The 27,381-nt window shown below is 49.0% G+C and overlaps 1 protein-coding gene across 1 annotated transcript in view; it reads left to right on the forward strand.

Annotated features, from left to right (window-relative positions):
* Nucleotides 1-27,381, forward strand: part of SENP6 (SUMO specific peptidase 6) — a 744,657-nt gene that overhangs the window by 82,878 nt on the left and 634,398 nt on the right. The window contains exon 4 of the mRNA XM_078648082.1: nt 26,582-26,718. Coding sequence (XP_078504208.1) covers nt 26,582-26,718 — 137 coding nt within the window. The remainder of the gene's footprint in view (nt 1-26,581; nt 26,719-27,381) is intronic.

Raw genomic sequence — 27,381 nt, forward strand, 5'->3', positions numbered from 1 at the left:
ACCTAGGTTGAAGGTGGACATACAATGTTTAAGGAAGAGCCAAGAGACTCTGTCGAACGCTTTCTCCGCGTCTAGCGTAATAGCTACGGAGGGAGCATCAAATGCCTTGGTCTTTTCTATTAAATGACAGAGAAGTCTCGTGTTGTCGTTAGACATGCGGTGTTTTAGGAACCCAACCTGTGATGTACTAATTAATTTAGGGAGGATCGAGTTCAGTCTGAACGCGAGGATTTTGGCGTAGATCTTGCAGTCCAGATTTATCAAAGATACCGGTCTATAATTTTTTGTCAGTAGCGGGTTCTTCCCCTCTTTGGGAATGATAATAATGGTGGCCTCACTCATTGATTTTGTTACCCCTTTTTTTGAGGCAAAGGACTGGAACAATTTCAGTAGGGTTGAGCTTAATGAAGACACGAGTTCCTTGTAAAATTCGGCTGAGAAGCCGTTGGGGCCTGGTGCTTTATTGTGTTTGAGGGTTTTAATGGAATCCGAGATTTCCTGTAAGGTGAGCGGGGAGTTCAAATTATCTGCGTCATTGAGTTTTGGGAGGCCTGAGGAGTTCAGGTATTTGGAGCAAGCTTGGGAGTCGAAGTCTAATTTTATTCTTGTAGAGATCCTCGTAAAAGGACTTGAAGGTGTGGAGAATGAGGTTTTATTTAGTTTGGATAGTATTATTTTGATCTTTGATTGAGGCAATGTTGAATTGCCTATTTTTATGTTTTAGATACGATGCCAGTAGTTTCCCTGCTTTGTTACCTTCACGTATCCTCAATGATTTGCATTTATTGACCCAGACCCCCGCTCTCCTGCTAAGAATCGCGTTATATTCGTATTTCTTTTTAGTGAGGTCGTTCAGAATCGAAGTATTGTGGAGGTCCGCCGCATGGGATGGTTCCAAATTCTTAATGTCTCTTTCTAAAGCAACAAGCTCAAGGTTTAGTGCTTTGTTAGTTTGCGCCCGAATACCAATAATTACCCCTCTTATAGTGGCTTTAAGTGCGTCCCAGACATTCGCTATGTCCGAGCCCGGAATATCGTTTAAGGCAAGGTAGTCCTGTATGGCCGATGCAATTTTTTTCTTGTTTTCTGGTTCTGTGAAAATATCGTCATTGAAGCGCCATCTCTTTGGAGGAAGGATAGATCTGGATCCCACTGGTTTAGTTTGGATGCTGGAGTGGTCTGAGACCAGTTTGGGGGCAATACTGGTTTCCTCAATAAGGTGAGTGAAAGGGCTATTAATAAGGACATAATCAATTCTGGAGTAGGAATTATGGGGAGTCGAGTAGAACGTGTAATCACGACCATCAGGGTGTTTTAGTCGCCACGTATCTTGTAGGTCAAATTTGGAGCAAAGGCGTTTTAAACTGTCGTGTGAACGGGTGGGATGGTAGGTACAATTTGATTGGCGATCAATTACCGGGTCTAGGGGTAGGTTGAAGTCCCCCCCCCAACTATAAGTAGTTCGTCTTGAGGTATTGTTTCGAGTATGGGGGGAAGAGGGAGTCCCAAAAAATCGGATCATCAGCATTCGGGCCATAAATATTCAGAACATGGATGTGATCATCGTTCTTTAGAAGGTGTGCCATGACTAATCTACCATCGGTATCCTGAGTATGTGATACTAAGGAAATATTGGATTTTTTTGCAATAAGTGTAAGGACCCCTCTCTTTTTGTGTACGGCCGAGGAGCATAAAGTGTGTGAAATCCAGTGTTTGATAAATTCAGCGTCCTCGTTAGACAATTTTGTCTCCTAGAGAAGGAAAATGTCGCCCTTGGATTTGGCTAGATATTCTAGGACTTTCCTCCGTTTAGCCGGATGATTGACCCCTTTGACGTTTAGGGAGACAATGTTAAGGCCTTCCTATAAAGACTTGGTGTGGGTCATGAAGCTGCAGGGTGTCGCCCGCCTGTGGATTGATAAACCTACTGTGATAAGAGTTACTGCATATTTGGCTTCGAGATCTGGTCTGGCTCGGCGATAAGGTTTGTGTAGGTCAGAAAAGGGCTGGATGAGCATGTGATAAACAATCAACCATAAGCATTTCTGTTTGTTAGAGAACTGTACTGTTGCAAATAAAAGAACACACAAAAAAGCAAAACAAGAGTACAAAAGGCATAAGGCATACTGAAACAGTCCAAGAATTTTCTCCCCACCCTCCTCCTCCCCCACCCCTTCCCTCTATCCACTCCCCCAAACCTCCCCCCCATAACTAGAAAGTAGGAGCAGCGACTGCAGTACCGTCCAAGCTCAACATAGGATGAGTCAAAGATGTCATCATAACAGGAGAAATCGTTATATCTAGCTAGTAATTTGCAACCGAGCATATCTAAGCTATTCTAATCCATTGGTGAAGTGCCTTTACCAGCAAGAACTGGTCGGAACTACAAGGTTTATTACTTTACAGGACTATGAAGCTATAGGAAATACAGTAGAGCATAACAACTATGCAAAAGCTACAGGTGTAAATATCTCACTGCAGAGATAACAATAGTGTCAATAGGCAAGTCTTTGAATATGGACCTTCCGGTTCCCCCAAGTAAGAGGTCAACATAACAGGAGAAATCATGAAGTCTAGCTAGTATTTTGTAGCAGATCACCTAAGCTTGTCTAAGCCATCGGTAAAGTGCCTGTACAGGCAAGAACTGGTCACAACTACAATTTCAACACTTTACAGGACTATAAAATTATAGGAAGTACAGCATGGCCCAATGACTATGCAAGAGCCTGAATGTTACCATTTCAGAGAACAGATAACAATAGCGTCATTAGGCAAGTCTTTGAACATGGATCTTCCGGTTCTCCCAAGTAAGAGTGGGACAATCCACCAAGGACGTAACGTCGGACCCAAAAGCGGGTAAAAGTAGGTCCTACCTGGCGGTGAGGGTCAACCTGGGAACTGGGAACCAGCTACTATAGCATATGCCCAAACTTACATTCGGTAGGCAGGTAAGCAGACCTTTGTAGGCATATTTAGGCGACATGGGAAAACGGGCAAACAAGAAGTGAATGTATTTCACAGAGAATCAGTGGTCAGATCAGCCTTGTCCTGTGCTCGAGTGTTCAGATTCATGAGCTTCCGTCTTCCTTTTATTAGATACGAAGTTAGATGAGTCCATTGCTTGCGCAGGTGAATCTTCCAGAAACTGCGCTAGATCATTAGGATTGGACAAGAAGCGAGGTTTGCCGTTGGTGATGATTTTAAATTTTGCCGGGCCTGCAAAGGAGAACTGTATACCTTTTTACCTCAATTTTTCCCTTTGGGCTAGGAAGCCTTTCCTGACCTCCATCGTGTCCTTCGAGTAGTCTTGAGTGAAGGTGATTTTGTGGCTTCCCCAGGTGACGGAGTGGTTATGTCTAGCGAATTGCAGGATAGCTTCAGTGTGCTGGAATCGCAGTGGTTTGCAGATCAGCGGTCGAGGGCCTTTGTATCCATGAGGGATGAAGGTTGGGACTCTGTTGATCTTTGAAGCTGAGAAATAGTTCTGGCCGAGAGGTTGGTTTGGTCTTCAACGTCGCTTATTCTTTGCTCTGCTTTGTCTAAGCTCTTGTGGACCGAGTTGATGTCCGCCCTTATCACAGTAAGTTCAACCTGCATGGTATCCGTGTTGCTTTTTGTCGATTTTGCAAGATCGTGCACCTCCGCCTGTGTTTTTTTTTTTTTTTTGGTTAAAAACTTTTATTGAGTAATCAAATAAGGGTAACAAGGATGGGCCTACAACCACACGGGCCGGCCGCTAAAATCAAGGCACAATGTAAAAAAACATACGATCACTCCCGTGGTCAGGCATAAAGCAGATACCAAATGTTACTCGAAAGATAGAACAGGACATAACCATTTTCTGTTATATACATACAAAAACCAACGAACTACAAAAAGGCGAATGCATACTAATCAAAGTCAGCCCAGAAGGCGGAGGGGAAACTCACTAATCAGACAAACGAAATCACAATCGAAGGGACTCGGCAAGGTGGGAGGGGGGACAGCGGGGAGGATAGGCAAATCATAGAACAGCATAAAATTTCGGGAACACCAGCCTAGGGAGACAGGGTAACATCGGGTGCGTCAACCAGGGGAGGAGTACAAATATTCCCACGATATTCGTTCCACTGACCCCAAATCTTCGTCCACGCCCTGGGTCTGCCCCTAGCTACATAGACTGTCTTCTCGCGGAACATGGACCAGTCCATGTTGTCCTCCCATGCCGAGACATCAGGAGGTCTAGATGCGCCCCAGAGTTGCGCAATGTCCCGCTTTGCAACCATGTATCCCAAGGTCGCCCATCTGGTCTGGGCCACAGAATAGTCGGTGGGTTCCCACACATTCAACAGGCATCGTGGGACCTCAGGCAGTAGGGCAATCCCAGTCACAACAGTCATCACCACAAGCACATCAGTCCAGTAGGCCGCCACCCCCGGGCACTCCCAAATAATATGCAGAAATTTAGCACTCATCCCACATCCGCGTTTGCATAGACCGTCCGGGGAAAAAACCATCACAACCAGACGCGGACCCGTAACATACACCCGGTGGAGGATCTTAAGCTGAACCAAACGGAGACGGGCAGGGATGGCGACCTCTTTCGGAGAAGAGAGTGCCGACTGCCAATCCTCGTCATCTAATTCCAGCCCGTCGCCGACCCAAACCTCCCTAAGTCGGACAAGTAAGTCGGCGCGATTATTAATCAGCTTCTTGTAAATCAGGGAGATAGTGCTATCGGGAAGGTGGCCATCCAGAATGCGATCCTCGAGGGGGGAGGACTCGGGGAGGGCCACACCAGGAGTCAGAACAGAGGCCAGGGCATGGCGAACCTGCAGATACCGAAAAAATTCCCTATCACTCAAGTCATATTCGGCCCGAAGGGCCTCGAAGGACTTCTCTACCGTTCACACAGACATCTCCCACTCTACATATTCCAATCATATCCCAGCGGTCAAAGCCCTTAGTAGACCAGAGACATCCCAAACGCTCAGAAGCATAAAGCGGAGTCGCCAGTGTCAGCCGATTCTCCCATCCCAGACTCACATTCGTGGCGCGCCACACACTGACTGCAATCCTGGACGGGCCTGTAAGATGGCGCCCAGCCGACTTGGAATAAAGCGCTCTATTAAAATCCCCTCCCGGTAGCTGGAGTCTATCTATTTCAAAGGCCGGATCCCGACCCGGGGAATACATTGCGTGGTTAATGGCAGACAGTTGGGTAGCCCAATAATATCTTTTGATATCAGGGAGCGCCATGCCCCCGTCATACCAAGGGATGGTAAGTTTCGCAAGGGCGATACGTGGACGCCCGTCCCAAATCAATTGCCTTTGGAGACTCTCAATCTCTCGGAAATAGGCAGCGGGAACGTCGTCATAGGAATTCTGAAGTGCGTATAGGAATCGTGGCAAAGACATCATTTTGAAAAGGGCAGCCCTGCCCAGAGGAGACAGGGGTAACTTACGCCAGCGGGCCACATCCAGTCGCAGTCTAAGAAGCGGGGGGAGGAGATTACATTCAAACCGGAGTGAGGAGTCCAGCGTAATAAAGATCCCCAAATATTTGAAGCCGGAGTGGACAACCTGGATAGGAAATCTATCCGGCAACGGGGGCAGAACACCCGAAAGAACATACACACAGGACTTAGCCCAATTAATAACCAGACCAGAGTTAGCGCCAAACGAAGTGAGAACGTCAAATAGGACATTTAAAGATTTGCACGGGGAAGTAAGATAAAGAAGAATGTCATCCGCGTAAAGCGAGACGCGATCCTCAAAATCCGGTGACCAACGGATCCCTTTGAGTGAAGGTTCCCATCGAAGCCACGCAGCTAACGGCTCCAAAGCAAGAGCAAAAAGTAGAGGAGACAAGGGGCACCCCTGTCTGGTCCCCCTACCAAGGCCAAAGGGAACAGAAACTCGACCGTTAACCACAACCTGCGCCAAGGGTTCGGCGTATAACAACTTCACCCAACCAATAAACCCAGGACCGAAACCAAACTTCTCAAGAGTCGCCCAAAGATAGGGCCACTCTATCGTATCAAAGGCCATCGAGGCATCTAGCGAAGCCAAAAAGGCCGGCTCCGTCAGAAGCCCCGCCCTCGCAATGGCACCGTGGAGACGACGCAGATTAAGAGCCGTGTTACGATGCGGGATAAATCCGGATTGGTCTGGATGAATCAAACTGCTAATAACCGTCAGGAGGCGGGTAGCCAGGAGCTTAGCCAGAACCTTGGGCTCAACATTCAACAGGGAGATGGGCCTATAAGACGAACAAATGTCCCGGGGTTTACCTTCTTTAGGAATAACAACGATCGTAGCCAGACGCTGATCATATGGGAGAATACCCCGCTCCCGGGACTCCAAAAACATGGTACGAAGATAGGGCGCTACCCTGTCAGGACTTAGCTTGTACAACTCAATCGGCAATCCATTCGGGCCCAAAGCCTTGCCCGAACGGAGTGAGCGAATGGCAGTCGCTATCTCGTCCGTGGAAAAAGGGGAGTCCAAAGAGACTCGGTCCAAATCGGAGACACAGGGCAGAGCTATATCACGCAACAAGAGGCGAGAGTCATCCACATCCCGGTCAGACACAGGGGAATAAACCACACGTAAATAGTCCGCAAAACAGTCCACTATTCCCACCGGGTCAGTCACTCTCACACCATTCAGGGTCTGAATCACCGGCACCACACGATTCGCCCTCTCCTTCTTGTCCAACCACGCCAGCAATTTACCCGCCTTGTCCCCCACATCATACAAACGACCCTGTTGCTCCCGAAACATCATTTTAGCCGCGTCCGTAACCAGAGACCTATACGCAAATTGTTTCAGACCCAAGGCGTGGAGTTTATCAGGAGTTACAGCCGATTCCAAGTCAGCTTCTATCCCAACAATTTCCCTCTCGAGTTCCACCACCTCCCGATTTCTCGCCTTTTTGGATTCAGCAATAAGGGAAAGGGCCTGCCCGCGGATCACTGTCTTAAAGGCCTCCCATAGGGACACCGCAGAGGAGACGGACCCCTCGTTGTCTAAAAAATAATTGTCCAACGACTTGATCAAGAGACCACGGGTCTCGGGGGAGGTCAGATACCATGGGTTGATGGGAGCTACCCGGCCCGCCGCCTCCACCCCCACCTCAAAACAAAGCCAAAGCGGAGAATGGTCGGCGATGCCCCGGGGGAGGTGTCTAATCTCCCGAACAGCAGAAGACTGCGCCGCAGGCATCAGGAAATAATCCAGTCTAGACAGACTCCCATGGGCCCCGGAATGGAAAGTGTATTGAAGCTGAGTAGGGTGCATAAGTCTCCAACAATCCACTAAACCAAAAGTATCCAGGAACCCACCCAGCCATTGTTGGGCCGAAGGAGTGTCCCTAGGGGGGTGACGATCATGTAGACCGGAGAACACAGAGTTAAAATCACCTGCAATGAAAAGCGTACTATCTGGGAGGCTCAACAACACTCGGCCCAAATCGGAAAAGGTAGAGGTCTGTAGACCGGGGGGGACATAAACGGTAAACAGGGAAATGGTCCGACCCTCATAGCGTCCCACGAGGACGGCGTAGCGCCCCCGATCATCAAGAATCACATCATCAATTGCCAGGGGGAGGGAAGCCTGGACAAGGATACCCACCCCCCTGGAACCCGTGGTAAACCCCGAATGTGCGACGAGGCGATAGCCCCACCTGTTCATTGCACGACAAGTATTGCCCTCTAGATGAGTCTCCTGCAGAAAGACAATATCAGGAGACAAACGTCGTAGACATCGCAACACCACACCCCGTTTTATACGATCACCAAGACCATTGACATGCCACGAAATAAACCTCAACCCGCTACCCCCCATCCCACACAGTGATGCCGAAACCCTCCCCCAATGAGCATGACATCGAAAACACCATTAGCAAGATAGAATCGCCTTGAAAAAACAAAACACAAACATCAAACTTCCCATCTACCCACCCCCAACGACCAAGAAAACACCCCCCACCCTGCACCCCTGCAAGAAGCTAAAAAGCCACCCCAACATGCAGTGTGCCTGTCGCCCAAGAACCCCCATTCTACAAAAAGACCCCGGAGGAGGAAAGGCCCTGTCCCACCCGCCACCCCGATCAAGATAAAGAAGGAGGAAAACACACAGAAAATAGAGGCACTTAGGCATAAAATCCCTGAAGAAGTTACGTGGCACGGAGACCGGGGCATAGACAATAAGTTCAGCTCTCTATACCACCCTCGGCACCACCCAGGTGTTCGGCGGGCTCAGTCTCAGGAGGTCGGTCCGGCAGAGAGTCCAGCCAGTCATTCACGGAATCAGGCCGATCAAAGAAAAGGGTCCGTTCATTGTATTCAACTCGCAGCCTGGTTGGAAAAAGCATAGCGTAGCGCAGTCCCAAGTCCCGGAGACGCTTCTTGACTCCACGGAAGCCCATACGCTGTTTCTGCACCAATTGAGAAAAGTCCGGGTAGAAATTCACCGTGGCATTCTCAAAGGCCACCGGGCCCTTCACTCGCGATGCCTGCAGGATAGCGTCCCGGTCTCTATAATGAAAGAGTTTCGCAACAATAGGCCTCGGCGGGGCGCCCGGCTTGCCCTGGCCTCCCGGAACACGATGGGCACGTTCCACTGCGAAGAATTTACTCAACCCAGACGGAGAGAGGTAGTTCTGTATCAGGTCCTCGACCAGGAGATCGACAGAATGCGGGTCCGGATTTTCCGGAACGCCAACCACACGCACGTTACAACGACGTGCTCTGTTTTCAAAGTCTTCCAAGCGCCGGGTCATGAAATCGTTCACCCTTCGGAGATTGCCAATCTCCGTCTGTATCTCCGAGACGTCGGTCGTGAGGCTGGATGACTTGAGATCCAATGACTTCACCTTCTCATTGGTTTTAGATAGGTCGGCCCGAATCAAGTTCACATCAATGGCCACAGTGTCGATTTTGTGGGCCAAAGCTTCATACTGTTGGCCTATTGTTTCCTTCATGCCAGAAATGGCGCCCATGATGTCCTGCAAGGACGGCTCCGTCAACGCTTCCACAGTGTGGTCAACTGCACTCGGGCCAGGCAAGGCGGTTCCAGGGGACCCCTTCGAATGGGTGTACCGGTCCATGACGTTAGACTGGACCGGGCCCCCGCGAAGGGGCGTTTTGGTCTTCCGAGTCTCTCGGTCCCCTCTGCCCGCCATGTTGGAGACCGCGTCCCAGGGGACTCACTCGATCAGGTGAAAATGGCCACAGGGGAGGAAGGCGTTGTAGCCAGAAAGCAGCGGCGAGGGTACCTCTAGGCGTGAGCCAGCCCGGAAGGACAATAAGCAAGCCAAAGGCACAACAGCAGTCTCGTGCCGCTGGACCCAGCAAGGGCCAGACTCCTCTGCCAGACGTCGCAGTCCAAGGCAGAATCGAAACCGAAACTTAAGAGGGGGACCCCCAAGTCGAATCCCCCAGCCGCTGTTGTTCAACTCAGACACGGCCACAGTGCCTCACCCAGACCCGGGCGCACCTCCAGGGCGGACCCCGAAAGTTCGAGTCGTCGTATCTTCGGTGCCCCTGGTCCGAATCAAAATCCAAAAACCCTAGGAATATCAGCCCAGTGTCCTCTACACAATTCCTCGTGAAGAATCAGGATATGTTCAGGATATTATGCCGGGAGTGGCGGGGGTCCGGAGAGCGCTGTGCTCACGCGGCCATCACGGATGCCCGCCAAGCTCCTCCCCCTCCGCCAGTTTTTTTAATCTCTTTTTATCAATATAATTTAAAAACTTTTTTATATCAGTATAATTCTCTGTTATAGTTTATACATAATTTGTGTCTTTAAATAGCCAGTGTTTGTCTTTTGTAATTTGGCCTGGGTTGATACCTTCGCATTGAACTAATTTCCCTGACCCAGGAACTTTATCCTTACCAGGGGGTCCTTGATACATTACAGAATCTCCTGAAGGACCGACCAGCATAGGTTATGGGCGTCAGAAATTACACAATTGCTGTGGGTCGCTCCATTGTAGCCCCCTTCTTGAGCCGTGTAGCTGGCGGTGGGGCTGGGGATGGCAGATTCACTCACTGGGTGGCCTCGAACGCAATTAGCAGTGGAAAGGGGTGAAGCGGGCCGCCATCTTAGGGACGGACATGGCTGGGCCACGAGGGTCTTTGTTTAAGTGAAGATCGGTAAGAAACCGAGTGAATAGGCAGCGGGACACAGGCGGCAGTTTCGTGGCGGGCTGCGCAGCTACCGGCTCACCTCTGGTGTCATCAGCGGCTCTCACGGCACATTTGGGAGCGGCGGGCAGGTCTCGGGCAGGTTCCTGGTAGCGACTCCGGTGCACCCCTACAGGCTTGCATGGGCCGAAGGGCACTGAGATGCGGGAGCTAGTTGAGGCATTTCCTGTCCATGACTTTGTCCGCTACTGCACACCGAGTGTGCTCCTAGGTGTCGGAAAACCGGATCCAGCGAATATTGCCCAGTGACTTCGGCGGATCACTCCTGTGGCGGCATAAGGCTCTCTCCTACGTGGCAGGGATCAGGTTAGGTGGCCATTACCACCGCCGTCCAAGCCATGCCCCCCAAGCCACGCCCCCCATTCGTCATTACTTCTTGATATATGGATTTTAGGATAGAGAGCAATGTGCCGGTATATGATCTCAAAAAATCTGCAGGCAGACAATCAGGCTCAGGGGCCTTACCAGGCCGCAGCTGCATGATCTCCTTTCTAATCTCATCTCCTTCAATATTTGCTGCAAGGAAGTTTCTGAGAGTGTTAATGAGCTAGGCCAGCATCACGTCATCCAGCTAGGCATCCACATTTGCGTGTTTCAAACTGCTTGTCATGTATACGGAGCTATAAAATAGGGAGAATGTGTGTAGGATTTCGTGACGCACCTCACGGACAACATTTAATTAGTTTTACTTCTGGGCTGGGTTGAGTAGTCGCTTGGGACCCGCATGGATTGCTGAGCATCAAATTGTAGTTTGGTCTGCCAGCCATCTGTTTGGCAAAAGTGTTGTCATAACATAGAGCGCTGATGTTAAGGGCCTTGAGCTGTCTTCCAGGAGCTATGGACTTGTGCCCAGGGAGATTGTGAGGTCAAGAGTGCCCACGTGTCGCCCCAAGGGCAGCAGTTATGATGTGCAGAGTAACCCAGGTAGCAGCAAGAGTTTGTGTTAGAAGGTATTGGCTGTGGTAGGAGAGCTTGGCACCTCCCTGCGACAAAGAGCCAGCAGGAGTAGTGTAGAAATTACCCCAGGCACCTCTGCAACCCAGTCCCAACTCATCCTAGCAATCCTAATGGGGTTTGGGGACATGAGCAGATTTGGTCTCTGTTGTGGTAACCAGGCCTCCAGGTGTGCTAAGATTGTGCACCTGTTAGTAGAGAGTAGTTTTTAGTCCTGGGATCCCGGGACAGTTGCAGATTTGCAACCAGATTGGTACTGGGCAGTGGAAGGCCTAGACTTCATAAGCAGGAGTTTTCAATATTGTCATCAGTGAGGAGCGTTTGCCACTATTAGCCCACACGTGTTGAAGGATCAGTGTTGACTCATCCTCGCCCCAAGGGAAGGTGAGTCTTACACTATGTAGTTTGTAGTGGCTATGTAAAGCTCTGCTAATGGTTGCTCTGGCCAGGTGCGTGGGAGGGGCTCAACGTATGCCGGCGACTGGCGTGTTTTTACTTCATTACCGCTTGCGATGTGGCGATCCGGGGCTCCAAGAGAACCCACTGACACCTGTGAGCGAAAATTAGCGAGCTATTTCCCCCAGCGACTGAAGCAGCCCATGAAACCATGCAAGGCCCAGTGAACGGAGTGCTCTGTCCCAGCGGCCCATAGTCTTCGCCGGAGTGCAACACCGCACCCAGTCGAAAGCAGGCCCCTCTGGCCAAAGGCCCAAGGCCCCACCAGTCAGCGACCCACCTCCCATGGAATTGCAATGAGGCTGGAGTATCCCCGAGTTGCTCCTTACTTCAGCACTCACAGCAGTCAAACAGCAGCACCAAGCGTGTTCGTTGTTCAGGCGACCACCATTTCAACGTCACAGTTCTGGGACTAAGTTTCTTCCGATTTTTCTGCACCGTTTCTCTCTGAAATTGCACAGGCAGGTGACCGCAAATGTCTATATTGTGGGCTGCTCGCAATTGACTCTAGATGGGGCCAGATAAAGCCGCATTGTGAATATGGACTGCAGGAGCCTCTGGTTAGTGCCTCCATCTTGTGCGCGCTGGACCTCTGGCACCCCATCCTGGAGCATGTTAAAGGGTTAATCTCGTATTCTCAGCTTGCAAGTGAATAAGATATCATGCAGTTTCAATACATTTTGAGACCTCTGTACGATGCATTAAAAAAAAAAAGCGAATTTTTCCTATTTGGAAAATGCACTGTAGTGTTTTGTCTGTCTTAACAACCCTGTTAAATCAATCTATATTGAGGCGGATGCCTTATGTGTTGTTTTCGACCCCATTTTTTAGGTCTCGCCTGTCGATGCGCATGCGCATCGAGCAAGCGAGACTATAGGGGCTCATCTACTCTTTATCTAACTTGCAAGGAATCGTGGCGATTCCTTGCAGTGCCCGTGACTTTTAAGCTCAATGCGCATGTGCATTGAGCTTAAAAGCGCGTGCACAGCCGCCCGCATTCCTCCGACACCTTTGAAGTGAAGCTTAGCTTCACTTCAAGGGCCCGGCTTCCACGGCCGCCAGGCCACATCAAAGGCTTCCCCAGCACTGCCCCGCCCATCAATCACCCTCCCACTGCCACCCCCCTCCCTCTCCATATGGTGCGGGTATTTACTCCACTAGCAACTTCCAGGTACCGACTTAATCGTTTCTGTGCCTGTCCGGGGACCCGTGCTGCTGAGATCGCCAGCACGCCCCTCTACAACACTTCTAATTTATAAAATAACCCTTTAAAAAAAACATCTTTTGCGGGTTGCTTCATTACATTTAGAGAGAATGATGTAGCGTTCTTAGGAAATAAAAAGCCATCTGACCGCTTTGGCTTTCTCCTCTACTCCCCCGCCCCCCTCCCCCAGCCCCACTTCTCTCTGCAAAAAGCCACTGAAATGATAAATATTTGGGAAAGCGAAGTACACTCCAGCCCCTCAACTGTCCTTTCCAGGCACGCTCACGGCTGCCAGAATTTGGGCGGATTGGCCTTTCATTTCGACAAAAGCCGGCATTCCTTAGATAAAGCCGCGCTCGGCGCCCACAGGCCAATAAACCCTTTCTCACAACACAGGCGCTTCGAGGGGACTCCGTCGCGCCCTCAGGAGGCTCCCCTTTTTACACAGTCTCAACACTGCCACCCCCCTCCCTCTCCATATGGTGCGGGTATTTACTCCACTAGCAACTTCCAGGTACCGACTTAATCGTTTCTGTGCCTGTCCGGGGACCCGTGCTGCTGAGATCGCCAGCACGCCCCTCTACAACACTTCTAATTTATAAAATAACCCTTTAAAAAAAACATCTTTTGCGGGTTGCTTCATTACATTTAGAGAGAATGATGTAGCGTTCTTAGGAAATAAAAAGCCATCTGACCGCTTTGGCTTTCTCCTCTACTCCCCCGCCCCCCTCCCCCAGCCCCACTTCTCTCTGCAAAAAGCCACTGAAATGATAAATATTTGGGAAAGCGAAGTACACTCCAGCCCCTCAACTGTCCTTTCCAGGCACGCTCACGGCTGCCAGAATTTGGGCGGATTGGCCTTTCATTTCGACAAAAGCCGGCATTCCTTAGATAAAGCCGCGCTCGGCGCCCACAGGCCAATAAACCCTTTCTCACAACACAGGCGCTTCGAGGGGACTCCGTCGCGGCCTCAGGAGGCTCCCCTTTTTACACAGTCTCAAAATACACCCCACGGTGTCTCGTTGACCCCCACTCAGTGGTCCTTTGACCTCCCCAATTGTTTGCGCCTAGCATCAGGAGCCACAGAATCTGCCCCCACCGCAACGCCTAATGCGGCTTCCTTCCTGGCTTTGGTGAAACCAAATGCAACAGTTCCTTTCAGTCCCCCCTCCTCCCTCGCCACTTACACTTCTGCTCCAGATGTTAGGATTGAAATCTTGCTGACTGGGGGGCGTGCAGGGAGGGCGATCTCGCATCTGTGGAGCAACAGCCAAAACACAGAACAGAGCCAGAGGCTGTGACAATGACCGAGCGCTGCTCCCCCACTCCCCGTGCCCCAGCGTTGCCCCCAGGATACAACCGGCCATAAAGCAGCAATATATCTGTGGCCACATGACAGCGCCGAGCCCCTTGACACTGGCACACAATGAGGGAAGTGGAGCCCGAGCCACCCCTACGCTCCCCGCCCACCCCCATCCTTCACACCCTTCGGCACCACTTTTACATGAGAGCTAGTTGCATAGTACAAGAACACATTGCCTTCTTAAAGCCGCAGGAAAATTGTGTGTATAAGTTACAGTTCACTCGCTGATGCACACAGCAACTCCGCGGCGCTGACGCGCACAGTTGGATTTTAAATTGCGTGCCTACTTTACAGTTTACTCACTGATGCGCACAGCAGCTCCATGCTTTCTTGCAGACTCGCACAGCAGTGCCCAGTGCAGACTTTTACGTTCTTTCGCTGACACGCAGAGCACTTTTGTACAAGTATTTGGTCGTCTACTCTGCAATCTTTTCGCTGATACGCACATCTTGATTTTAAAACTGCGTGTCTAGTTTACAGTTCACTCGCTGATGCGCACAGCAACTCTGCTGACGCGTTTAGCTGGATTTTAAATTGCGTGCCTACAGTACAATCGCACAACACTTTAGTACAAGTATTGCGTGTCTACTCTGCAATCTTTTCGCTGATGCGCACAGCAACTCTGAGTGCAGTCTCTTTCAATCGCTGACACACACAGCACGTTCCCATCTAATTGTGTGTATACAGTACAACATATTATATCCTATGTCTTCATTAACAATATAGTGTATCTGTACTGAATATATATCCAGCATTTCAGACTGCATTTCAGAGCTTTTAGAAATGTTTATGGCTTTTTTTTTTGAAATTCTTTAGCATTGGCTACAGGAAACAAAAATGCTAAAGATTTACAAAAAAAACCCATAAACAATTCTAAAAGCACTAACTCTAATGCTGCGAGACCTATTGCATTTTCAATGCTTGTCTAGACTTGGGCTTTTGTGGTACTCCTATTTTGGGTGTTCCAGTCTTGGTTTGGTTCCATTGAAGTCATTAAACTAACACGTCAGGACTTGAAATGTGTTTTGTCTACCCATGAATATATGTGAAATCATTGCGTGCTCTAGTGTGCTGCTCCCGGTGTGCGTGATTTAGGATTTTAGATTCTGCAACATTGACCTTGAACTTATACAAACTCCTTAGTTCACTTTGGTGGTCTCTTAAACATCTCCTATCTCACCTAAAATCCCAGATAAGTCAATAAAAGTAACCAGTCCAAACATGAAACGGGTAAATCTTATGAACCGGATAACCCCTACTCCATTTTAATGTAAACAGTGGTTTCATTTTCCAGATTTTGTATGCAGGAGTTTCCGAGCAGCAAGGAAAATGGACACATATTTTGTTGTTAATGTGTGTAGATGGAGAGACGTCAATTAATCACGATCTGCATCTTGTACCTCGCATGAATTTTTTTCGAAAGTGTTGACCCATACCCGTTTTTGAAAGAGAAACAACCTGCCCACTCTGCCAGAAGTCTTCTATTTATTAGTGCTACCAATATAACTGGAATTGTAATTTCTTGAATCTTATGAATGAAATGGGCAATTCTTTTATTTAAGTTCTAAGGCAGGTTTAAAGAAGACCGGTTTACCCCTGATAAATCCTGTTTGAGGGGATAGCAGGACCATTGGTTTTTTTTGTACATTATTTAGAGATGTGTTGTATTTATTGTAATGGGTTTTACCTTCCCTGACTCTGTGAAAAGGAAGGTGGAGGCTTAGTGCACTTAATTAAAATAGATATGACTATACAAAACTCATCTGAAGCAAACACTGTGCAAATTGCAGATCTGAAACAATACCTCATCAAATTATCTCTTATAAGCTAAAGCAGTGATGCATGTGAAATGTAAGGCAATAAAAGCCATTGATTGTGGTGACAAATAGTTTATTTGCACCAACTCCATACGTTGGTGGGACCACTTGTACCAGTGAAGAATGCAAAGGACCAAAGAGCTCACCTTTACTAAACCAGAGGAATGTTGTTGCTATGCGCCCATCGGGTCAGCAGCAGAGAGTAAAGTGTACAAGACCAGTGTAATAATTGGGAAATCTTGCAAAGCATGATATAATAGCTGGATCATTATAGGTGAAATAAGGGAACAGTAAAATATTCAAGTCTTTAGTCAAAGTCCTTTTTCTTGGGTCTATTTTAGACTGCTCGTTGTTGTAAATGGACAATGACTAATGACCGAGAAATAGTCTGCCATATAGTCTGCCAGGGTGCAGCGTTTAGTTATAGTTTTGTGGGCTCAATGATTTTCATAACATCTTAAAATGTTTTCAAGGGTGCTTGCACCGTGATGTCAGATGAGGGTAGGTGCACATTTAAAGACCATCTTTGAATCTCTAACTGTGAAGCCTTTTATAGAGGGTCCTGGGGGCATGCCAGGCATGGTATAACGGGAGTGTCTGATTTGCTGACTCCGCTGATGAGAGCTGGTCACATGATCAATCAAAGCTCCTTCACCTGAAGGACATGCCAACTGTCATCAGCAGTCGGCAATACAAAAAGGATCGTCAATATGCTGGAGAGCAGAAGTGACCTCTAGCTAACCTTAGCCGCTGAGCAGGCGTAAAGTGTGAGTAGGCAGGACAACAGGTAGCTCACTAGAGCACAGGCTCTCACATTTGCAAACCTGTAGCAACCCCCTCAGCGGTGCAACATGAATGATTTTTGTTCAGGTGACTACTACAATATGAACATCACCACTGGGTGGTGAAGGGAAAAGATATCAAGCCCCTTTTCCCAAGTAGCCATATGGTCTTCCAGCCTGGAGGGCACTCACCAGGGCTGTCATTTGTGTAGCTCAGTATTTTTTCGATGTGGGCTCACAATTCCAACAGAGGCTATGTCGGAACAGCTTAATACCATTGCGATACCCCTCCAATCACCACACTATGGCAGCACTCTTACTTAGCCTCTCAGTGACACTTGAGCCAAACCACATTGTCAGTCACACTGAAGACCATGGAATTCATGGAATAGCGTAGGAATGGCAGTCTTATTTCTCTACTGAGAACCTCTAAATAATAACCCTTCCACTTTAAAGCTTGACTATTTATAATAGCCGCAGGCGTCACTCACAGCACTGGTATTGCACCCCTACCATTCACTGCTTAATGACGCCCTGTCCTGGATATTGTGAGTACTTTCAATCTTTCCTGCTACAGCACGGATGACAGAACCCAATTTATCTTGAAGCTCTAAAATTCTGCCGACTGCAACTGAACACTCAGCCCTAGCCCACTAGAAATAGAGAAATTGATGGCCTAGCCCTCCTGAAACTCATTACTTCTGCCACATTAATCCTAATATATTGAAGAATGATCTGTTACTCAGCACTTTTCTATTAGGCTTGAGGAACTTGGATTATCTCCAAAATTGATATGAAATACTCACTAACATCTTGGGTAAATCAGAGAGTTAACCTTTCTTTCCACACAGAACTACTCTCAAACTTTTCCACCTGCCTTTTATGCACGATACAGCAGAAGGTGACAACCTCTACTAAACATGATCCACATCCTGCCAACCATAACTTCTGTGTCCAAGGGCATCTCCTTCTAGGGTCTTCACTTCACACATGGGGCAGTTGGTGTACGCATATGATCCTACAACTTAAACATTACCTGCTAAAGAGAAACATCACATTAAAGGTGGCACCATTAATTATCAGCTATGGTGCAAAATACGTGATTGGGCAGTGCAACTTATTCGGTATAGAGCATCAAGCATTGGAGCAGTCTTCCACATTCAATACAATTGACATAACCCACCATCAAGTTCTGAAGAGCATACCACTGCTGACAATCGGTATCTTGACCAGTACATGGAAAGGTTCCAAGATGGATCAGACTTGTGAAGCACCAATACGTGTACAATTAAAAGTATGTACAAGGTTTTACTTTAATGCCGTTGAACAGACCTGTTGAAGGGTACAGCTCTATCAATAGACCAGTACAATAAACACATGCAGCACCACATTCTGCACGGCAAAAATGGAGCACCCCTCGAGTGCCACAATACAGCAGTACCTCTCACAAGCGTCAATGAATCCATACAAACTTAACAGGCCTTGCTTGCAACAAATGATAGTAGAAATGAACAGAGCTTCATAGGCACACCTGTACAAGACACATGCTACACCAAGTGAGACTCCAAAATAGTAAAATAGAGCCCACTTTAGATCTTGGGACTGGCTTAAAGTGAGTGAAACGTGTACTCCCAGTTGTTTCAAGAAACTTCCCCCAGGAAATATTCGCCTAAAGAACGTTTCCTTCTTCCTTTCTCTATTTTCATTTCCACTTTTCTTTTATTCCTTACAATCTAACTTATCTCTTGCTTTCCTTTTCTGTCCATTTTTTTTTTTGAAGACCTTTATTGTACATGCACAGAGATACACAATGTAGGGCCCACAACCCCCAGGGCTGGCCGCAGCGATAAAACAAGCAATTCGGAATATACTGAGCACACAGCCTTAAAGCCGACAACCCAGGGGGTCCGGCGGCGGACGGAAACATCGTGATGCATGATGGTAAGAAAGTAAACATACGACATGACTTAGGTCTAAGATTTTTCTCTTTTTTAAAACAAATAACAAACCGCACAGAAAATTAAATCCACGGCAATCACTTTCAGTCCCTCGAAGGTGACAATATATCTGTCAGGACTGCAGCTGTAGTAACAGTGATGTTGTGACCAAAAAACAAATCCCACAGTGAGAAGCCCGCTAAACAGTCGTGCGGGGTCTATCAAGGCAAAAGGAGTTCCATGCTAGCTTATGCAAACCGTAGATCATACCTGTGAATCCGAAAGACACTCATCCGGTTCAACTCGTGGTGGCTCACATATGTCTCCCCTAAATTGGTTCCAGGCCCCCCAGATTTGCCCCCATTTTTCGGGGCATCCCCGGTGGACAAACACTGCTTTTTCAGCCACCATCGCTTCATCCATGTCCTTACACCAGTCTCGCAAAGTAGGCAGTGCGGTGGATCCCCATAGCTTGGCAATATTCCGCTTTGCCACCAATATCCCTAGTATGGCCCAATCTTGTTGACGGTGAGTCAAATCCTCCGCACCCCAGATGTTTAACAGGCAGCGACGCGGGTCCGGCGTTAACGAAATGGTTGTGGATTGAGAAATGGTTCGCATCACCCCTGCCCAGTACGTGGCCACCCGGCTACAGTCCCAAATGGTGTGAAAGAATGTCCCTCTCTCCCCACATCCACGGAGGCAGTATTCGTGGGAGGCCCTCCCCATTTTGTAAAGGACCGTTCTGGTGTAGTACGTGCGATGCAGTATTTTAAACTGAACTAGCTTAAGTCGGGATGGGATCGCAGATTCTCGTGGTGACGAGAGTGCCTCCTGCCATTCCGAGTCATCAAGGTCGCCAATTTCTCCCACCCAAGACAGTCGCAGTTTAGATAACATGTCAGGTAGGTTGTTGATCAGCTTCCTATATGTGTAGGACGTCGCTTTGTGGGACATATGGTCTGTTAGTAGCCTATCTTCCAACGGAGTGGACTCTGGCAGTTGTGTACCAACCGGGATGACCGACATAAGTGAGTGACGGATCTGCATATATCTATAATACTCAGACTGGGCCATTTCGTGTTTGGCTTGTAGATAAGTGAAGTCTACTATGCTGTTTTTCCTCCAGAGATCTCCCACCACCGAAATGCCTATGGCGTCCCATGCCCGGAATCCCTTGCTATTGCCCATGAAGCCTAGTCTGTGTGAGTCCCAGAGGGGTGTCATTTGCGTGATAGTGTCTGCGCACTGAAGGCGTCTATGCGCCCTATACCAGAGTTGGACCGTGTGACGGGTCGGACCGACGAGGTCGGACGGAACGTGGCGACTATAAAGGGTTCTTAGTAGTCCCCTGGACTCGGTATTCTGCCTGTCCGCCATAAAGGCAGGCTCGGTCTGCGGGGCGTGTAACCAGATATTAATCTGCTTGAGGTGGGCAGCCCAGTAATAGAGTTCGATATCAGGGAGTGATATGCCCCCATCATACCAATCACGTACTAGTTTGCATTGTGCAATTCGTGCCGGTTTCCCATCCCATAACAAAGTAGAAACCGCAGCTGCGATGGCTCTGAAGTAGGAAGAGGGGATCGGGAACGGAGTGTTCTCGAGTAGGTAGAGAACGAGGCAATGCCATCATTTTAAACAGTGCGGCCTTGCCAAGGAGGGTGAGGGGGAGGGAACGCCACACCTTGACATCCCGCGTAAACCTTTCCAGTGGGGGTCTCAAGTTCAGGGCGTGGAATTCGTCTGGGTTGGAAGACACCTGGATTCCCAAATATTTAAAAGGAGTGTCCGTATAACGCAGCGGACAGTCCGCTGGGAGGGAAGGCGGGCTGCCGGCGAGGACGTACAGGACTGATTTGGTCCAATTAATTCTATATCCCGAAACCCTCCCAAACTTTTCACAAACATTCAGAATTTCCAGGATTTACTTTTGGGGGAGGTGAGGTAAAGGACATCATCCGCATAGAGAGATATCCTATCTTCCCAGGACGGCGACCACCTGATACCTTTAATGGAAGGTTCCCACCGAATCCAGATTGCTAGTGGCTCAAGGATCAGCGTGAACAGCAAGGGGGACAACGGGCAGCCCTGCCGCGTCCCACGGCCAAGCGGAAAATCCCTGGAGACGTGGCCATTTACTGCTACCTGGGCCAGGGGCCCGGCATAGAGCAGGCTGACCCACGCACAGAACTTGGGGCCAAAGCCCATGTGACGGAGTACGGCAAATAGATAAGGCCATTCCACAGTGTCAAACGCCATAGTGGCGTCTAGGGAGAGAAGCACTGCCGGCTCGTGTATGTCTTCCCGGCGGGCCAGAACCGCCTGTAGACGGCGCAAATTATGAGAGGTGTTACGCATCGGCATAAAGCCCGATTGATCCGGGTGTACCAGAGTATCAAGGTGGGGAGCCAAGCGATGTGAGAGCAGTTTGGCAAGGATCTTAGGTTCAGCGTTAAGTAAGGAAATGGGACGGTAGGAGCTGCATACTGCCGGGGCTTTACCAGGTTTGTGGATCGGGACAATCGTGGCTAGGCGTTGATCTTTAGGCAGCATACCCGTTTGCAGGCTATCTTCGAACATTTTAAGCAGATGTGGGGCAGTTATGGAACCAGTGTGTTTGTACAGTTCTACTGGGAGACCGTTGGGACCCAGAGCCTTGCCGGACGCCAGTGCGTTAGTCGCCTCCCGTACCTCCTCCACAGTGATGTCTTTATCCAGTAGGAGTGCCGCCTCAGGCGAGAGGCAAGGGATTGTCAGATCTTTAATATAGTCGTAAGCCTCCTCGGTCGTGTAAGTCGCTTGGGGGGTATATATCGCTTCAAAGTGGTCAGCTAGCAAGTCGGCAATGGCTCCCGGGTCCGAGGTCAGACCGCCCTCGGGCGAGGTCAATTGTGCAATGACCCTGCCCGCCCTATCATTTTTATCGAGCCAGGCCAGCATCTTTCCAGCCTTATCGCCTAATTCGTATATCCTATGACGGGTGGCCTGAATTGTAGTCTGCACCGTTTCCCTCTGGTAGGACATCCACTCAACCTGTCGCAGCCGGACTATCTGAGCGGCTCCCGGGGACGGGTGGATCTCCTGGTCGGCAATGGCCTCCTCAAGAGCCCCTTCAAGGGTGCTAAGTTCTTGATCCCGGGTCCGCCTGTGGGTGACAATGGAAGCAATTGCCTGCCCGCGTATGACCGTTTTATACGCTTCCCATAGGGTACCATGGGAGCGCACGGAGCCTGAGTTCTCCTGAAAGTAGTGTTTAGCAGTTTTGGAAAGGGTTTTTCTCAAAGGAGCGCTCTGCAGGTAACCCGCATGAATGGGAAAGATGCGATTCCTATGGGAGCAGTGGTTTGTGTATGTAAGTTGGAGAGGAGAGTGGTCAGATATGCCCCTGGGGCGGATGTCGACTTCCTTGACGCCTTGAAGGCGTAGTCTATACGCGAGAGACAGTGGTGCGTCGCCGAGTAGTAAGTGTATTGCCTATCGTGGGGGTGCCTGTAGCGCCGTCAGTCCCAAAGCGTCCAGCAATCCCGCGAGCCGCCCACCTCCCCGCACCGTTGTGTTATGTGGGTGTCTGTCCATCTCATGGTCTAGGACATCATTGAGGTCTTCTCCTATAACTAGTGTCGCTGTCGGCAAAGACAGGAGAAAGGTAGCAAGGGCCGTGTGTGCTGCGGCGTGCAGGCCGGGAGGGACATACACAGAGACAAAGTTATACAAGCGGCCCTCCCACTGTATCGTCGCAGCAGCAAAACGTCCCTGATCATCAATTTTTGTCTGTTGACATACCATTGGAAAACTTTTCCGAATAAGTATCCCTGTCCCTCTAGAGCCGGAGGAGAAGTCAGCATGTGCAAGAAACTTATAACCCCATCTATTCATTGCCTTTGAGGCCGAGCCAACTAGGTGGGTTTCCTGTAATAGGACTATTGCCGGCCTACAGCGCTTCAAGTACTGCAGCACTAGGCCTCTCTTCACCCTGTCGCCCAATCCCCTAACGTTCCACGTGAGGGCTGTGAAGGACGATGTGCGAGAAGAATGTGGTGTGAGGTCCTCAGGTGTGCCCATCTCTTGTGCTGCCATTTAAATGTGTGCCTGTTTTCGAAAAAGCTAATAGGGGACGGGCCCCACTGCGTACCTTTATCCAGAAACCTGTCTCCCTCGTGTGGTGTAAAGCATGCCATGTTTCGGTGCGATTAACAAAAACTAGAACAATGAAACAAAACCCCCCCTCCCCCCTCCCTGCCTCCCTGCTACGCGGGCCTGGAACCGCCCGCCACCCCAACTTAGCAGAGCGCTTGGTCCCAACCCAATGTACTTGCTTGTAAGGGGTAAGTAGTTCTGCGACCTCACAAGCAGCTCCAAGTGGCCTCTTCCGCCCGGCTCGGAGCAACTGCAAATTTTACATTGTCAATGTTTCAAGGGGAAGTCGATCAAGGACCATGATCGCAGGAGTCTACTCTTCGGTGTGTTCCCCGTCTTCCAGGCCTGACTCCGCAAATAGATCCTGGCTGTGACCCTGAGTTGTCTGGTGATCTGTTTGAGAGACCGGCCTGTGGCCACGTTGACCCCTATCATTTCGCCGCGGGGCCTCCACTCGTCTCCAACCATCCAGCCAGTCTCTTGCCGCCTCCGGGGTGTCGAAGAACCATGCCTTATGATTATCCACGATTCGCAGTCTCGCCGGGAAAAGCATGGAGTAGGGTATCTCTTTGGCCCGCAGGGCTTTCTTGATGTGGATGAAGGTCTTCCGTCGCCGGGCCACCTCGGCCGTATAGTCAGGGAAGAAGGCAAGAGTGGAGTTCAGAACGTAGATAGGTGCAGAGACCCTGGCCGTTTGTAGTATGGCATCCCTATCACGGAAGTTGAAGAGTCTAGCCAGCACTGGTCGCGGGTGCGCTCCCTGTTTAGGCATCCCCCCGGGAACCCTGTGCGCTCTTTCGACAGAGAAAAAATTGGAGAGGCCCTTTGGCTGGAGCTTCGTCCTGATTAAGTCCTCTACATATAGATCCATGGATTGCTTGCCCTCCGACTCTGGAATGCCTAAAATTCGGACGTTGTTTCTTCTGGAGCGTCCTTCTTGATCGTCCAGCCGCTCCTGTAGTTTTCTGGTGACCGCCTCCATGCGTTCTGCCGCAAGTTGCAGCTCCGAAGTGTCCTCCATTAGTGATTTGGTGACTACTTCCACCTGCGCCACCCGTTCCGTCATCTTGTGGAGATCTGCCCTTAGTAGGCCAACGTCTGTCGAGATCGACCCTACCGTCGTCTGGACGCTGGAGAGCATCTGCATCAGATCCTCCAATGTTACTTTTTTGGAGCCATCTCCCTCCGTACTCTTGTCCGTAGATGTGCGACCCTCCGGGTGTTTCACGGCGTTCTTCTCAAAGGCGTACTTCTCCAACTTGGATTGCGCCGCCGTTTGCCTGGGCCCCCGTCCCGCCATAGCGCTTGTATACTGTCTCGTGAATATGGCTGTGGTACAAACGGTGAGTGTGGTTGTAGGCAGATGCAGTAGTGGATATGGCTGTAGCAAAATGGCGTCGCCGTTCAGAATCACCAAACCGCTATAAAGGTCAGCAGTGCTAGGAATGCACGTGGGGAGTTCGCTGGCCCACACATCAACTGCCGGTCGCCAGACGCCCCTGTCCGCCCTTCAGGCCGCAATGTCTCTTGGAAGCACTGCCCACCCCGAGCCTCTGTAAAGTCCCGGGCTCCGAGATTAATGCGGGGCCCCTCCAGCGCCCGCAGCCCTTCACCAGGCACGGCAACGCGGACCTCAGGGGGGGTGCCGTACAAGTCACTCTGCGCCTCAGTGTCGGGCCCCCAGCAAGGCCGACAGGAGGATCAAACTCTAGGAACAGGCAGGGGCAGGCGCCGCCGTCGCGCACCACTCGCTCCGTGAATCGGGAGACCTCCCGGCCCCGGGGCTCAGTATCCCTGGGGCTGCAGCTCTCCTCACCTCTGTGCGGCAGCGCCATCGGGCAAAAGGTGTCTCCAGGCCGGTGCACCCCCGATCCCGCTCCCGACAGCCAGCAAAAAGCACCGCAGTTGGTCAGCGGTAACTTCCGGCGGGGCTCCCCGACCTCAGGGCACTTCCGGTCGGACCGTCCACCCACGGCAGGACGGTGTCCGGCGGATGATTCAGGGCCCGGCACAGCACCCCGGCGCCACTCCGGCTGGCGTACCTTGATGTCGCCCGGAGTAGGATCGGACCGCTTCCCACACTGTCGGCACTTCGGCCCGGCGTCCGAAGGCAATGTATATCGGCTGGGCTACAGGATTAATGAAAAAGGAGCCGCGTTGATCACAGAGCTACAGTGCTACGCAGCCATCTCGGTCGGCTCGTAGCCACGCCCCCCCTTCTGTCCATTTTTAGGTCTCAACTAAAACTTCACAAACGCTTTCTGTTGTGAGACATATTGTTAGCTTACAGTGGACATAGAACTCACCTATGTTATACCATTGGTTGGCTTTATTGTCTCTTATTTTCTTGCTTCTAATTTGTCCCTTTCCATTGCCTTTCCTTCCTCTTCTGGTGTTTGTCCCTTCCATAGAGCATGGCCCGATTTCTTGTGTCCTTACACTAATCCCTTTTCAGGCGCTACTTCTTTCTTTCTGATTAAGCTTTTGGTGAGAGTGCTTGTTTTTTCCAACTGTCTCCGTGTACTTAACGTTACTCTTTCTCGCCTGTGTTTGTCCACTTACTCTTTGTTCATCAGCTGTTGCTGTTCTTGCTTCCATACCCCTACGTAGTCCATGTGCTTTCCCATCCCTCCCATTTTCTGTCATCCCTATCAAACCCATTCTGCCATCCATTGTCTGTGCTTCCGCGCCCACCCTCCATGTACTTCCCCATTCTTTGTCCGTGAGCTTCCCCATTGTTATCTTCTGTCCTCTCCCATCGCTAAATCTTTCGCTCTGTCCCTGCATCTGTTGCCATTACCCCAAACCACTACACCATTTTTTTTATTAAGTGCATTTGCGGCTCAATCTAAAAAGTGAATTGGTGCTGTAAGAAAAGATTTAAAATAACATTATATTTACTTTTCCGTCTCGTATTGGTAAATAAAAAGGAGAAATGCTCATAATTTTGTAGGCGCAAGTATTTGTATTCACATGCACCTACAAAATGATTAGTTGGCTGTGTCATAGCGATGTTTTTTAAAAACATTTTCACCTGCGCTTCAGTTTAGCGCTGCTAAAAATAATTGCCAATATGTCTCATAGAAGCGACCCACTGGCTTTGACAGTGCTTGTCATTTCCTGCTTTGCATTTGTTCATCCCTCTTTCTCCTCACTCTCTTTGCCCATCACTTAAATTCACTTTGCACTTTTCATCTTCTTCTTGCTCTGTGCAACCATATTGGGTTCCTTTGCCGTGCCTTGGCCTCACCTCACAACTGTAGCAAGTCGGATTCTATTGTTATTTGTTAGCTTCAGGTACTGTCTTGTGACCTCAGTCACAATTCAGATTTAGGAAGAAACATAAAATCCAAGTTTATTTTACACCACCCCCCGTCTCAAAATAGTAAAGCGGGTGCTTCACTATGCCTTTGTGCCACACAAACGCTATACCATAATTTCAAGCTCAGTAAAGATCGGAGTTGACCGTAATGGGAGTGTGGTCTGACAAAATGTGTAAGTATTGATCAGACTGCTAATTTTCAAATTATCATTGAAGAGCTGATCTGTTACAGTTTAATAATGTAGCTAGTTTTCATTAGATAAAGACAAAAACAAATTAACAGTTTTTATGCTTGTAATTGTTTTTTGTTGTACCCAGATTATTTTTAGTACTGTAGTCTATTTTGTTTTGCCTGCATTTTTAAGTGTGAGTTGCAAAGCTGCAGATATTTAAATTGTTTTTGTTTCCCACAGTCTAAACCGCTTCGACCAGGAACTATTCGTGTTGACTCCATGAAAACCTATGAGAAGCGGGCCAAACTTGCAAATCTTCGAAATTTGAAAGGGAATCCTATTGGACTGAACATGTTGGGTGCTAGCAAAAAGCTTGGGTAATTTCATAAATGCACTAAATGAGCTCCTTCAACTGCAGCTGTGCGAGAAATGTAAATTAGAGTGTGACAGGCGGTATATAAATAGTTGTACTATAGGTTTCTGTATTTCAGGTTTTCAGCTGCTGCTCTCCTTTGTGTCAGCAGATATTTACTGAAACATCCTTTGACATTTAACCATGAAAACCTGCTTGTAATGTCCTGAATTCAATCTATGGTTCTTTAGCTCAAATTTTAACTACTGTAATTTCACAGAAGGATTTATTCCTCCTGGTAATAGCCTTATAACATGTATGTTAACCATCTGTCAGTAGTAAATTTTGTAAGGAACTAGGCGTTTTAACTAGTCCAAGAAAAGTAATCCAGTTTGTGTCAACAGCAGTGTAGCTAACTTGACATAAGGTATTTGATTTTGATTATTTTAGAATGTTTACAGTAAGCAGCGATAAGACATGCCCTTTGCCTCATCTTTGAATTCACCAGTCCCCTCAGTTTCCTGTTCACAGAACAGGTTTATAAAATGGTTTCTCTCTACTAAACATCTTACACTTCACTTTACTGCTAAACAGTCTATTCTTTTTGCACTTTGCAGAGGGATATTTGCAACAGATTACTAGTTTATGTGTTTGCAAAAAAAAAATTCAAACAGAAGCATTTGCACCA

Source organism: Lissotriton helveticus, chromosome 6, assembly GCF_964261635.1.
Source record: "Lissotriton helveticus chromosome 6, aLisHel1.1, whole genome shotgun sequence".
NCBI classification, from domain to species: domain Eukaryota; kingdom Metazoa; phylum Chordata; class Amphibia; order Caudata; family Salamandridae; genus Lissotriton; species Lissotriton helveticus.